Source organism: Podarcis liolepis (genome assembly GCF_965112155.1).
Source record: "Podarcis liolepis genome assembly, chromosome: 4".
NCBI classification, from domain to species: Eukaryota; Metazoa; Chordata; class Lepidosauria; order Squamata; family Lacertidae; genus Podarcis; species Podarcis liolepis.
In genome coordinates, this window is record NC_139558.1 from 42,550,465 (window position 1) to 42,563,990 (window position 13,526).

At 38.9% G+C, this 13,526-nt stretch overlaps 1 protein-coding gene across 8 annotated transcripts in view; it reads right to left on the reverse strand.

The window, feature by feature from the left end:
* SH3KBP1 (SH3 domain containing kinase binding protein 1) overlaps positions 1-13,526 on the reverse strand; it is a 133,864-nt gene that overhangs the window by 69,436 nt on the left and 50,902 nt on the right. For all 8 annotated transcript variants that reach the window (XM_083501928.1, XM_083501932.1, XM_083501931.1 and 5 more), the window contains one exon: positions 12,067-12,190. In XM_083501928.1, coding sequence (XP_083358054.1) covers positions 12,067-12,190 — 124 coding nt within the window. The remainder of the gene's footprint in view (positions 1-12,066; positions 12,191-13,526) is intronic.

Genomic DNA, 13,526 nt, shown 5'->3' on the forward strand with positions numbered 1-13,526 from the left:
TAACTAGAGTTCGAACTAAGGTTTTCATGACTCTGCCTCCAAAGGAATCGTGCCTAAACATACAGCCTTCTGTTATGTTTTTTAGGTAATTAGATTTGCTAATAATATGTAGGTCAGCCTTGCTACTAATTCCTGAAATGGGAGTTTGCCTGGCCCATCATATTCTTCCTAATCTCCCTCCTTCTTTATCACCAACTCCAATAGATGTGGGAGCCCAAGAGAAGCAGGGGTAAGCATTTCTTTTCCACTGTAGTGTCAGGCTATACACATGGCTCTGTCTTCATAATGTCTTATGGGAGAAGGGATACTGAATTGCTTGTGCACAGTGGGAGCATGTCACAGCTCTCTTTTCTGATGCATATACAACTGGCTCAGCGCTGCCTTTAGGCAGTGGGGTTGGGCTCAATTGTCCTTTGGGACCATTCCAGCAATTTCATTCTATGAATAAAACAACACCCTTTGCCTCTTGATTTATAGTCTTACACACCCAATGCATTTCCTGCCTGCCAAGCTTGACTTTTTTTTCCTTGCGGTACATAATCATTTCAAGTAAAAGGTTTCAAGATTATGTATTTGTTATCTTCCAATTACATTGTCATGTATTTTTCACGCCACATTGCAAGTTATCTGCTGCGCAGTGACACTACAGCCTGGCCTACAGATGCTTCAGGATGAGCAGCAGAAACACAACAGAAAAACGCCTAAAATTTTGACATCTGCTGGCATCATTCACATGCTTTTAGGCATATGAATCTGTAATCATTAATTCTTGGATGTCACTGTTACGAGTCTAATTTAGTTTGCCATTCAGAAAAATTCTCAAGACACCAACAAAAATGAGTATATAAGGTCACCTGTTACATTTCTTTATTTCATCTTTTACAGCTCGAAGAACTGTTACACCATTTTGTGTCAAAAGTAAGAGTTGGAAAGGCCACTTGGAGAGAGGTGTTTTACTTCTTGTGTAAGCTTAATGATTTAATTACATATACATTAAAAAGTAAATCGTGATACAGGCAACAATCATTTTAGGCATGTCCAAATAAACTGCGACAGCCAACATGCGGGTCCTTTTGGAACCTGAAGAGGGCGTAATGAGGGAGGAGTGGGGCATAATGGGGTAGGGCACGCTTATACACTCCGCCGATGCGTGCAGGGGTCAGGTACAGAACCGCCGTGCAAAATGGCCACCACCTGTATAAGTTATCCAAATATTTCTCCCTCCCCACACAGAGAAAATTCTGCAGGAATCTAGCAAAATGTTCTTTGTGGGGGGAAATGGCAGGTTTCAAATATTTGAAGAAGATAGATGGAGACTACAGAAACTGTAAAGAAAAACACAGTATCAAACTAGGTGGCTTTGAAATGGGAAACCTATCAATAATAAAGAGCAAAAGGGAAAAAGAGAAAATCCTGAATGTGAATAGATGGCAATGATTCTGGAGTGAACAAGAGTCCAGCTCTTTGTTTTGGGGATCTTCCTGGTCATTTACAGCCATTTGGCACCACCACCCTTTTAGTTAGAACATGTCTTGTAAAATGCCAAAAATTACCCCTATTCCACAGATGGAGAGCCCTCCAGATGTTATTGTACACCAACTCCCATCAGTCCCAGCTAGCATGGTCAATAGTTAGGTATCCCCTTTCAGGTGTGCAGTTTATGCAGCCGAGGGTGGATTTATCTAATCTGCTTTACCTAACTCTTGTCAAACAGATAACATACATGGATTTGAAGAATTAGGTGCATGCTAGAGAAGGATTCTTCAGCACAAGTTAGCATATATTCTTCTGTGTAGCCTCTTGAGACAGAGTTTGGCATAGGCCACTAAAGGCATAATGGCGGGGGGGGGGAGGGGGGGCAAAGAAACAAACAACATGGCTTGTTCGAAAATTGGATTAGTATAATGCTGAGTTTTGGAGCCATTATTGTTAACATAGCTCTTTCACCTTTGGAAAAAATCTGGATTATAAATGTATTAATAAATAAAAATAAATCTAAGTACCATTATGCAATCCAATCACAAAAAATGATTCTTACTTAAAAGAAGTGCACTATTAAACTTTTCTTGGAAGTCAATTTGCAGAGCTTTGACAGAAATTCATATCTATTTAAAAATTCACCCTTCATAACCCTAGATATCCGTATTTGGATTTTTTTTAAAGTATAACTGTCTGCTACAAAGATAGATATATAAAAATGCATGCAAGTCTTTAAGTAATTCACCAGCTTATTTTAGAAAGCAGCTGTAGAAAAACATTGTCACCAGATAACACACTTCAGCACTGTACTGTCTCCAAAGGAGAGACATGAATTTCTTAGCCAAAAAAAAATCTACATAAATAATCTATGAGTTCAATCAGGATCCAACTGCTATTCGAGTTTTTATCTGTGTCAAAGAATAACATGTGCTTAATGTATTATACTACAATGAAGATATCATTAATTACCATGGCAGACACTGACAGACCCAGACAAATGTATAGTATAAATCATCTCTGTCTAAGTCAGTAATTGAGAACTCAACCAATTGTGGTACTTGGATAAAAACTGCAGCTCTTACAAGCTTGTCATGGGCACACCAGTTAGGAAGCTTTATTATCATTTCTCTCAAACAAGAAAGTAACAGCAGCCTCCTAACTCCACCCAGACACAACTAAGTCTAGTGCTACCCGAGGACATAACTATATACAGTCATAACTTAGTTTTCGAACAGAATGCGTTCCAGAAGTCCGTTCGACTTCTGAAACATTCGAAAACAACGGCGTGACTTCCGATTGGCTGCAGGAGCGTCCTGCAGCCAATCAGAAGTTGCAGAAGACACGCCAGACGTTCAGCTTCCGAAGCACTTCACAAACTGGAACACCTACTTCTAGGCTTTGCGACATTCGAGTTCTGAGTTGTTCGTGAACTAAGCTGTTCGAAAACCAAGGTGCGACTGTAATGAGATTGTCCTCAGATAGTTCTCTTTTTTTTTTTACAACTCTTATTATTAAGTTGAGACAAGGCAAAAGTTGGGCCTATGGGCAGATGTCCTTCAAGTCTAATCCTCCCTCTTTGATCGCAGACTAAAAGCTGAAAAGACCAAAAAACAAACATGCTCCAAAAACTATTCACTCCTCAGAGGCCATGTGAGGAGGGGCATGGGTGCAACAAAGCCCTGCCTTTTATAATGACTTGGAGGAAAGTTTCACTAAAATTGGGAAGGAACACAGTACAGTGGTACCTCAGGTTAAGAACTCAATTTATTCTGGAAGTCCGTTCTTAACCTGAAACTGTTCTTAACCTGAGGTACCACTTTAGCTAATGGGGCCTCCCTCTGCCGCCGTGTGATTTCTGTTCTCATCCTGAAGCAAAATTCTTAACCCGAGGTACTATTTCTGGGTTAGCAGAGTCTGTAACCTGAAGCATCTGTAACCCAATGTACCACTGTATTGGGCTTATAGCCTCACTTTCCCCTACCCCCTCTTGCAATGTCTGAATGTTTCCATGTAGGAGTGAAAACTGCTCAGACACTCAATTAATGCAAACCAAACACTACACAATGAAGCAAGCGAACCTACTAACCTTATCATTGCAGTAATGGAACATAAAGAAAGAACGATGGATGTCGTGGCCAAGAGCTAAGGAATCTTAAAATGGTTCCATCATGCAAAAGAACTCTGGACTATTTGAGCAGCAGCAGCTTTGCATATCACAGGGCAAAATAGCTTTTGAAACTGAGGGGTTACAAGGACAATTAATAGCCTGCTGTTCAAAATCAATAGTTCCTTGGGCATGCATATACCCTCTTTAGATCCTATTCATTATCTGTAGATATATATCTATAAGGAGTATCTATAAGATGACCTATAGAATTAGGAGTCAGGAGAAAGGCATTTTGTTGTATAACTAAACTACATTTGTAGCCTACAGAAGTGCTAGTTTAATGACATTCACTTCAGCTAGTTTAATGCACATACTCCCACATGAACAATAAAATTCTCATTAGATTACCAAGCACCTAAGTGATTCCAAACTGCTTAAATAAAATATTCTCTTTAGTACTGCAGGGGTGGGCAGAGAAAGCTGTATTCCCTGCCCTTACCCCTTACTCAATGAACTAAGAATGTGGCTAAATACTTAATTAAAAGTTAACCCAAAATCACTTAAACAGATCAACAGATAATCTTTTTTCGTTGTGCAAGGGATATAAATAAATGAAAGCCTGTTATTAGTATATTCTTAAAAATCTCAAAAACATTTTCAGTTCAAGACTGCAAACTATTTCATAGGGATACAATAGCAAGTTATTTATATTGCCTTCCTCCTTAGCAACACATAACAGCAGTTGTTTAACATCTCATTTTTTAAGGAACAGCTGATTTATCTCAAATGCAGTTTGAGAGAGCATATGACTAATATCTAAATACAAAATTGAGTATCTTTATATGCATTCTAATCATCAAAGAAAATACAGTCAATGACCAATTAATAGGCTTCTGAAAGATGAATATGAGTGCCGAACCCAGAGGTGACTGAAAATGTCACCAAACATGTTACAAAAAGGGCAATATGTCTAACAGATTATGTCCAGCTTAGACGCCATTAATTTTTGGAATAAAAAGTTAATGAAAATATTATATATCTATATTCCCTTAGGATTTTTTTGTTTTAATATAAGTAAGCAATTCTTAACTTTTTCTGTTAAACAGGATAAAGTAAGATATTGACTAAAAATACAGGACAAAATGTCCTGTCATTTATGAACATATTTTTTGTTCCATTTTAAAGAATGAATTCTAAAAATATAGCATTCCAAAATGAATTGTTCTTCAATTGTTCAACAAATTGTTTTTCAATCATGCATTTCCTTATTTTTCCCCCATGATACTCAGGATCCTTTAGGGGCCTCTAACAAGAGGAGGAAAATGCATTCTTTGGGATATAGCCAACTAAGTTATATTCAAAGTAGACCCTTGCAAATTAATGCACCTTAGTAAATCATGTCCATTCAATCTGATAGGTCTGCTCTGAGTATGACTAATATTAGATACAGCCTTTTGACTCCACTAGGAATATTTACATTCCTAAAAGTAGCAAACATTTTGGTATATGGATTAAAGGAAAAAACCTTTGTGTTTTTTTCAGAAGACTGAAGAAGCAAACTTCCTGTTTCTATTTAGCGATATCTCACTATTTCTTTCCTCACAAACTATCATTTAAAGTATTCCATTTTATGTAGAAGATATAAATGCTCTGAAGGTTTTCTGTTTCAGCAATACAGATTATTTAGTTATGTTGATTTTATATTTATTTTTAATGATAATGGTTGTATGTATATTTGTTTTTTACTGATGTGTGACTTTTAGTCATGTTTTAAATACAATTTTATTTGAATACCACTGGGAGAATTTTCTGACTGAGCAGTTTAATTTCCCCCCTAAAAATATATATGAAGGTGTTATCCATAAAGAACAAAGCCTAGAACAGACAAGCTATCTACGCAAATACATATATAAGCAGAGTACTGCATGGTATTTGGCATCAAGATAAATGAATCATTATGACACAACATTGGGCTTTGTAAACCAATATAGCAGTGATTTCATTATGTTATTGAACATCTGCCACTTAAAATTAACCATGAGGGAAGCAAATGGTTATGGAATACCTCAGGGCCATACAGAAATGAGACTATCCCTAAAAAAACAACTAAGAGGTGTGGGATTATCTGCACGGTCACCTTTTATCCAAACAAACTGCTTGGTGTAACATGCTGTAGCATACGCTAACACAGTAAAATGTGCATGTCCTGCACTCAGATCACTTGCATGCATTTAAATCTAAAGAAAGTTTCCAAATGACTTTAGAAAATCCTGGAAGTCTCATTCATAGTTAAACTAGCTTATTCTTCAGAACAGAGAAAGATAACCGTTACAACCAGTGTTCCCCCCCCCAGGGGGTACTCAAGGGCACGCAGTACTGGCACTGTTGTTGTTGTTGTTGTTGTTGTTGTTGTTGTTGTTGTTGTTGTTGTTGTTGTTAAAAACTGTGGCACTTACTGTACCAACTTCATGGTGAATACCAGCATGTATTTTTCTAGATAAAAAGCACTTGTTATAACTATTGTTCATAGAAAGGGAACAGCTTATTAGGAACTGGAATCAAAACATTTGCACAGTAATATATACACTCAAGCTGGTTCAGAGAAAATGCTAAGCTAAACTATAGCTTAATATGAATGTGTGAGCATGAAGGGCCCCAGACAGGTTGACATAGCCCCTCTTCACATCTTACCACAAATGCAAACTTTTCCAGTAAAAAGACATTTTGCCTTGCTGTTCTAACCTGCATTCTCCATGATGCTCACTATACAGGAGAGAGAGAAAATTACTGTTCTAATTAGTGTACATGGTCTACCACAAGGGGGCAGCCACTGTAAAGGAGGAGGCCACATGACAATCCCCTAGCTCAGAGTTAGGATCAGCTTCAGAGCTTAGATACACAGACAAAAAGGGAGGAAAGCATATCTTGCCCAAGGGAAAAATAGTGGCTTCATCATAATTATTAAAAAATTACTGAATTGGTATGCTGGATGTCATAAACCTGTACATTCCATTTTCAGAATAAATACATTTTTTTATCGCAAGTACATAAGATCAAATATATTACATGACTGAACACAATGCATTTGCCATTAATGGAGTAATCACCAATTGCTTCATGGGTTAGAAGGACAGCATAATTTGGATGTAGTGAAGATGTGATGACATAAAACCAATTAAGAGTCACTTATTTTATTATTTAACAAGGAAATACAATTTGCGCTCTCTCTCTCTTATTTAGATTGTGGATGTCCTTTAAATGCTTTCATAAACAAACACCCTGGATTTTTATAATGCACGGTATAAATATGGGTTTAGGATTTTTTAAAAGTCTGACAGCAAAAGCCCAAATCTAAACAATATACAGGAATGTAACGGAAATGTCTCAATTTCTTTGGAACCTGTCTATAATGGTTGTTTTCTCCGCCCCCACCCCTATACATGTTTTATCAAATACATTGTGCCATATCAGCCTTTCCTCTCTTCTGTCCCAGATACTGGATACCATTTTCACCTACCAAGAAACTGCTGCCTTTGGCTATAAATGGTTTCCCATGTGTGTGCATTTATTCCCTCAGTTGGTTCTCTCTAACAAGCACCTTCCAGTCCACTGTCTCTCCACTGTAAACTACATGGCTGGCTGCTCCATGAATGGGCTGTTGGATTGACTTTTAGTTTCTTAGGCCAGTACGCATCTAAACAGTTCCGATAGCCCAGGCTATTTTTCCTGCTCCCTCTCCTCTCCCACATGCTACCTAAATGTTCCCCAGGACAAATTTAGGGGATGCACAGGGAGAGGAGAGGGAAGTTCTGTTGCCACAGACAACAGTGCTTGAGCTGGAGGGACTTCTTGGCTGGATACCATGCCTTAGTGTCCTGACACAGGCATTTCAAGTTTAATCTCATCTCTCTCATGCAGCAGAGTGGCGTAGTGTGGGGGGTGCAGGGGGGGCCGGCCGCACCGGGCGCAACATCTGGGGGTTAGAGTTAGGGGGCGCAAATCCACGGGTTAGGGGGCGCAAATCCACGGGTTAGGGGGCGCAAATTACTTGCCTTGCCCCGGGTGCTGACAACCCACGCTACGCCACTGATGCAGCATTCACACTGGCCACAAGTCTGGTAAGAGAAAGTGATATACTTCTCCTTAACAGTTTCCTCATTGCAACTCATTGCAGGAACAGAATGTAACTTGCCGGCTCTACAAAGATGAGATTGTTGATCTGTGTCTCTGGCTCTCATTCTCATCGCCATCATTTTATGCCTATAAATTACAATACAGGCAGAGCAGATGCTCCAGGGTAGTGCTGCAAGTGACCTACCCTCGGGTTCAAAACAGGAAATGAAATTCTAAAAATGTTTCAAGCTCCTCTGTCTGTGTTCAGCATTGAAACAATTAACAGAAATCGAACCAAAGAATAATGGCCGTGTCAGGAATGTAGTATTCTTTAAATTCCTCCAAAAACGAAAAGACCTGCAAATGACCCGGCTGCTCCTTCAGCCTGAAGATCAATAAAATTGAAAAAGAGGGCCAGAGCTACCAGCTTTACATTAATTTGAATACAGACGAGAGAGAAGTGGGACATCATTTTGAGTCTTATCTGCTAGACTCTAGAGAGGTGATTAAGGTCAAAGAGTGTCCTATATATTTTTTACTAAAAAATGAGGCAAAAAGGAAGCTGAAGTCCAAGATAGGAAGAGGTGGTAAGGGAACATCTAGCTACTTTGCATAAATCCAAATCTCCAGGGCCTGATGAACTTGATGGATCAGGGAAATGCTGAGGGACATAGTGTATCTTGATTTCAGTAAGGCTTTTGACAATGTTCCCCATGATATACCTGCAGAGAAGCTGGCAAATGTAGACTGGACAAGATAAGTGTTAGGTGGAACTGAAGTTGGTTGACTTGCCAAACCCAAATAGTGCTCACTAATGGTCCCTCATCATTCTGGAAAAAAGTGACAAGTGGGGTGCTGTAGGGTTTTGTCCTGGGCCCGTTTTTGTTCAACATCTTTATAAATAACTTGGATTAAGGAATTGAGGGTATGCTCATCAAATTTGCAGATGACATCAAATTGGGAGGGGTGGCCAATGCCACTTAAGACAGAATCAGAATTCATGCTTAATGTTAACAGACAGGAGAACTGGGCAAAAACCAACAAAATGAATTACAATGGGGACAACTGTAAGGTTCTACACTTAGGCAGGAAGAACCAGCTGCACAGATAAGATAGGGGACACCTGGCCTGCCAGCAGCATGTAAGAAAAAGACCTAGGGGTCTTACTAGACCACAAGATTAACATGAGTCAACAGTGTGATGCTGCACCAACGGAAGTATAGTGCCCCAAGCAAACTTCCATATGCAGCTGGCACAGACCAGAAATGGGAATGATGAGTCAATCCATAAAACAGTCTGGGTCCAAACTATCAGGACCCATGTTGAAGTTGCAAGGAGTCAGGAGGCTTGACCCATCATTTTTTAAAAGCACCTTTGATACCATGCTACATTTCATTTCCTCATCATTTTTCTACCTTGTACAAGTCTTAGTACAATGATTTAGAATAGACAATTTTCCTGTTTATCCAGCTTTCATTTGCTTTCTGACATACTGTGACATTTAAAAATCTCTTACATAAAAGTGAACTTGCAGAAGACATTAAAAATTAAATGGTTAGTACAAGCCCAGGCATACCAAAACACTATTAAAAATTGCTAGGATTTAAAAGTTGTAACAGGATGTACTTCCTTTCCATTTTAGTGCCCCAGATAACAGAGGCCCAGCTGCCACAGACCATATGGAGCCTTCTATTACTTGCACAAGCGTAACCCAAAAAACCCAATGCCAAGTCTTTTAGAACACCGAAAAGATAATGCAAAAATTCCACAGACAAAATGTATCAGAATCTTTGGTTTTCAGAGCCTATATTCTAGTACTGTATATCTTCATCAAACATCTCATATCACATGGCTTGGGGTTTTTTTTTTTTTTGGTTTTCTTTTCTTTTCCCCCAACACGATTCTCCTACCTGGGACCTTACATAAGTAACTAATAGGACTTCTAAGTGCTGTCTTGTTCTTTCTAATCTGCCATAGATCACCTCCTTATCTGCAATACTTTATGGATTTTATTCCCTTGTCTAAGTAAATCCAATCATATTCTGCAACAGAGGTGGTTTTTTTGGTGGGGGGAGCGACTTTAGCTTAATGCTATGTTTAATTGCTCTCATTATATAATATTCTATCTCCTATATATTTTGGGAAGTTGTTTGCTTGCTATGTGTTTGGACACCTCTTCAGGTATAAGCAAATTTTGCATGATGGTTCCTGAGTTTCACGATCAGGTTTTCATCTAAGTTAGGATACAACTGGATGCCAATTTGAATCAAGATGGTGGACTGAACCTTTCTGATTGCATTGATCCTTAGAATTCCTGAGCAATGCCAGGTATGATGCTGCTAGTTGCTTATATAGGATGATTGTTAGTTTCACAGACTGCCTTGATTCAGTCCTTTGGGTTGAGTTTCTTTGACTGGTGGTTCAATAGCCTAATACAGTGGTATCTTGGGTTACAGATGCTTCAGGTTATAGACTCTGCTAACCCAGAAATAGTACCTCAGGTTAAGAACTTTGCTTCAGGATAAGAACAGAAATCGCACGGCAGTGGCACAGCGGCAGCTGGAGGCCCCATTAGCTAAAGTGGTACCTCAGGTTAAGAACAGTTTCAGGTTAAGAACGGACCTCCAGAACGAATTAAGTTCTTAACCCGAGGTACCACTGTACTGGTTTCTGGTAAGTTTTTTTCCCTTAGTTTCCAGTAAGATTTTGACACAAACAGGCAGTTTCTGCCATGAATAGCACATTTCAAAGTTTCATAGTCACCAAGGACTTGGCTTTGAGATAAGAAACAGAAGCTGGTAAGCCTCCAAGGTAAAAAATACAACATTTGTTCTTGAAATAAAAATCCTTGAATGGTTCCACACTCTCTGGAGAGCATAACTGGCAAGGCAACCCACTGACACAACTATGTCAAAATTGCATGTTTTCTTTCAAGCAATCAAAACATATTCTATTTAGCAGGATCAGGTTTTTAAGCTGTTGCATGGACCTAACTATATTCGAGAATATCCTGTTTATTTCATCATACTACGATGCAAGAAAAGGAAGGGGGAAACTGGTACTGAGATAATAAACTCAGCATGTTTCCAAAACATACATACATACATACATACATACATACATATATATATGGATAATATATGTGGGTAATGTAAAATGTATATAACCAGCATTGCCTACTTTGCACAATTAACTACCGAAGTATTTACTGTGCTTTTCTAGATAGCTATAAACCACGGGTGTCAAACACAAGGTCCGCGGGCCGAATCCAGCCCGCCAGACCTCGCCATGTGGCCCGTGTAGCCGCCGCCGGCCTCCAGCCTTCACCTTTTATTCTCATTGTGTGTTTTTTTGACACAAGAAAGCCGCCTCTTCAGCGCATGCGCGGCAGCCTACAAGCCAGAGAACGCCTGCCCTCTAGCGGTGCCAGCCGTTCTACACAGGAAACATCCACTTTACATGCATTCAGGAAACCTCCACTTGTTTTTATATTGAGCGCATGCCATCCTGTGATGTGACAGATCCAACGGCTGCCTGAACCCTTCTCTCCTGTACTGTAAGTACATATGATGTGGACACATAGTCCCTACAGATACAACCGGCCCTTTGAGGGTGACCAAACTGCTGATGCAGCCCCCGATGAATTTGAGTTTGACACCCCTGCTATAAACAGTCACTTGCCAATTATGAACTTAATATGGGGTGGGATATTAGTTATTTGAGCTGTTCTGTGCAAAAGAGCTGTTTTAGAAATTTAAAAGAATTACTGCAAATGTGCCTTCAGCAACAACCAATGGAGAAAGGCACACTGCATCCTTTGAGCTGACAGAAACAACACACATAAAGAAACCTGGCCACACAATGTGCTTCAGCACATCCACAGTTGGATAGCATGCACTTTTATATTGGATTTTCTTTCCTTATTGGATTATCTGCAAATTGGAAAAGGCTGAAGGGGGGGGGAGTGCAAGCTGCCACTTGGAGAAGGAAGATGTGTAGATACCACCAAAATGAAATGAAAAGAAAGACACAAGTAGCTTCAGAAGGACACTAAACTCTGGTGATGACAAGCCCTATGTTGCCATAAATCTACCTATAACTAGCTGCTCCTTGTTAAAATAATTGCACTCAATAATGAAGCACTTTGGTTAAAGAAACACAAGTGATTCTGTACTTGATAAGAGAGCGGTATCCTCAGATGGGAAGACACAGTGACTGAATGTTTGAATTGGCTTTCATAAACCTGTTTGCCCATCTGACAACTTTTCCCACCCTTAATGTATACACATTTGTCCAGTGTATAATTTTATGGTTGGAAACATTCCAAATACAGTTTATCCTGGAGCTTTTAATTTAAAATATATTACCTTTTTTGGAGGCTCTAATAATTGTCTCAGACAACAGTAAAGGACTTCCATTGGAAACATCATGTATAGACTTTTCGGGTACTTTGATGACAGGACCTTCCTTCTTTGCTTCTTTTTTTATTTCCTGTATAAGAAACAGAAACAAAGAAAGAAAGAGGGAAGAACTATTTAGAATGTTTAGGTATGAACTCTGAACCTAGGCCCCAGAGCATTACAAAACAAAGCAATGACAGACTAAAAGTAACACAAGTTAACAGCAATGTAAGTTAAACTCCAACCCAAATTAGTTTAACTGAAATAGTTTAATTTAAAATGCTGATTTTTTTTCTTTAAAAAGCATTTCCTTTTTAAAAAGGAAAAAAAAAACTATTATTCAACAAATAATAAAAAGAAACATTAAAATGCAATAAAGCAAGGTGAAAAGCATTTATGCAAATAGTAATAAAATTATGTAAAATCTAAATGAATGAGTAACTGCAAGTAATACAAGACAAAACAGGAAGAGGGCAGATTAGGGAAGGCTGCATGGACCGCTGATTATCACACTTACACAGCCCAGTTTTAAAAAACTTGTAGAAGCACCCAAAACAAACAGAAAGCTGCCTTTGCAATGAAACTTAACAACTTCAAGGTTCAAAGTCTGTCTGCACATTTACTACGTGTGTACGCCAGAAATGGTCTTATAAAAGCTGGATCAATTCAACCTGGGGAAAGATTGATATTTGTGTGTTATAACTAAAAAAACCCCAAACCTGTTCCTGGTTGGCAGGCAGAAGGTGTAGGAGCACATGAATAAACTATGGATATTTTCTTAAAATATTTCTACCCTGTTCCCAAGGCCACCCTTCATTGACTTATTTGTGCCCTCAAATTGTGTCCCACCTCACAAAGCTATGACTGCAGCTAAATTAGACTTTTCCTGCTCATGGTAATTTCCTGGTATATCTCTGGTTGGTTACACAATACACTATAAATGAAAGCAATGAAATGTGCTATGCTGTCAAGAATCTGAAACTTCACTGTTGGTAGATTCCGACCAGATTATAGATTGTGAGCAATGAACATGAAGTTTAATGTTCTACTTAAGAGTGCTATTCCTAAAACTTTACTTGCCTTTGACACTGAAACCTCCAAAATCACAAAACTGATTATAATATTTTTATTATAGCCTTGACCTATGATGCAACACTTATTGCTCTGAAAGCAGAAATAAGAGACCTCAATAAACAGAGCTCTAAAATCCATGCCAATGGACTCTTGGTCAATGGAAAATGGTATTTTCCTATGAGCACATAGCAATTCTGTGGACAAGGCAGAGGCCTTTCTCCAACAATACTTAAGTTTTTCCTGGAGACATTTTCAGCTAGAGAAAACCCTCAAAACTGTACAGGGTAGTCTAAATGTGAAAGCTAGGTTCCGAAATTATCCCTATCTCCAAACTTCTGACAAACTGACCCGAA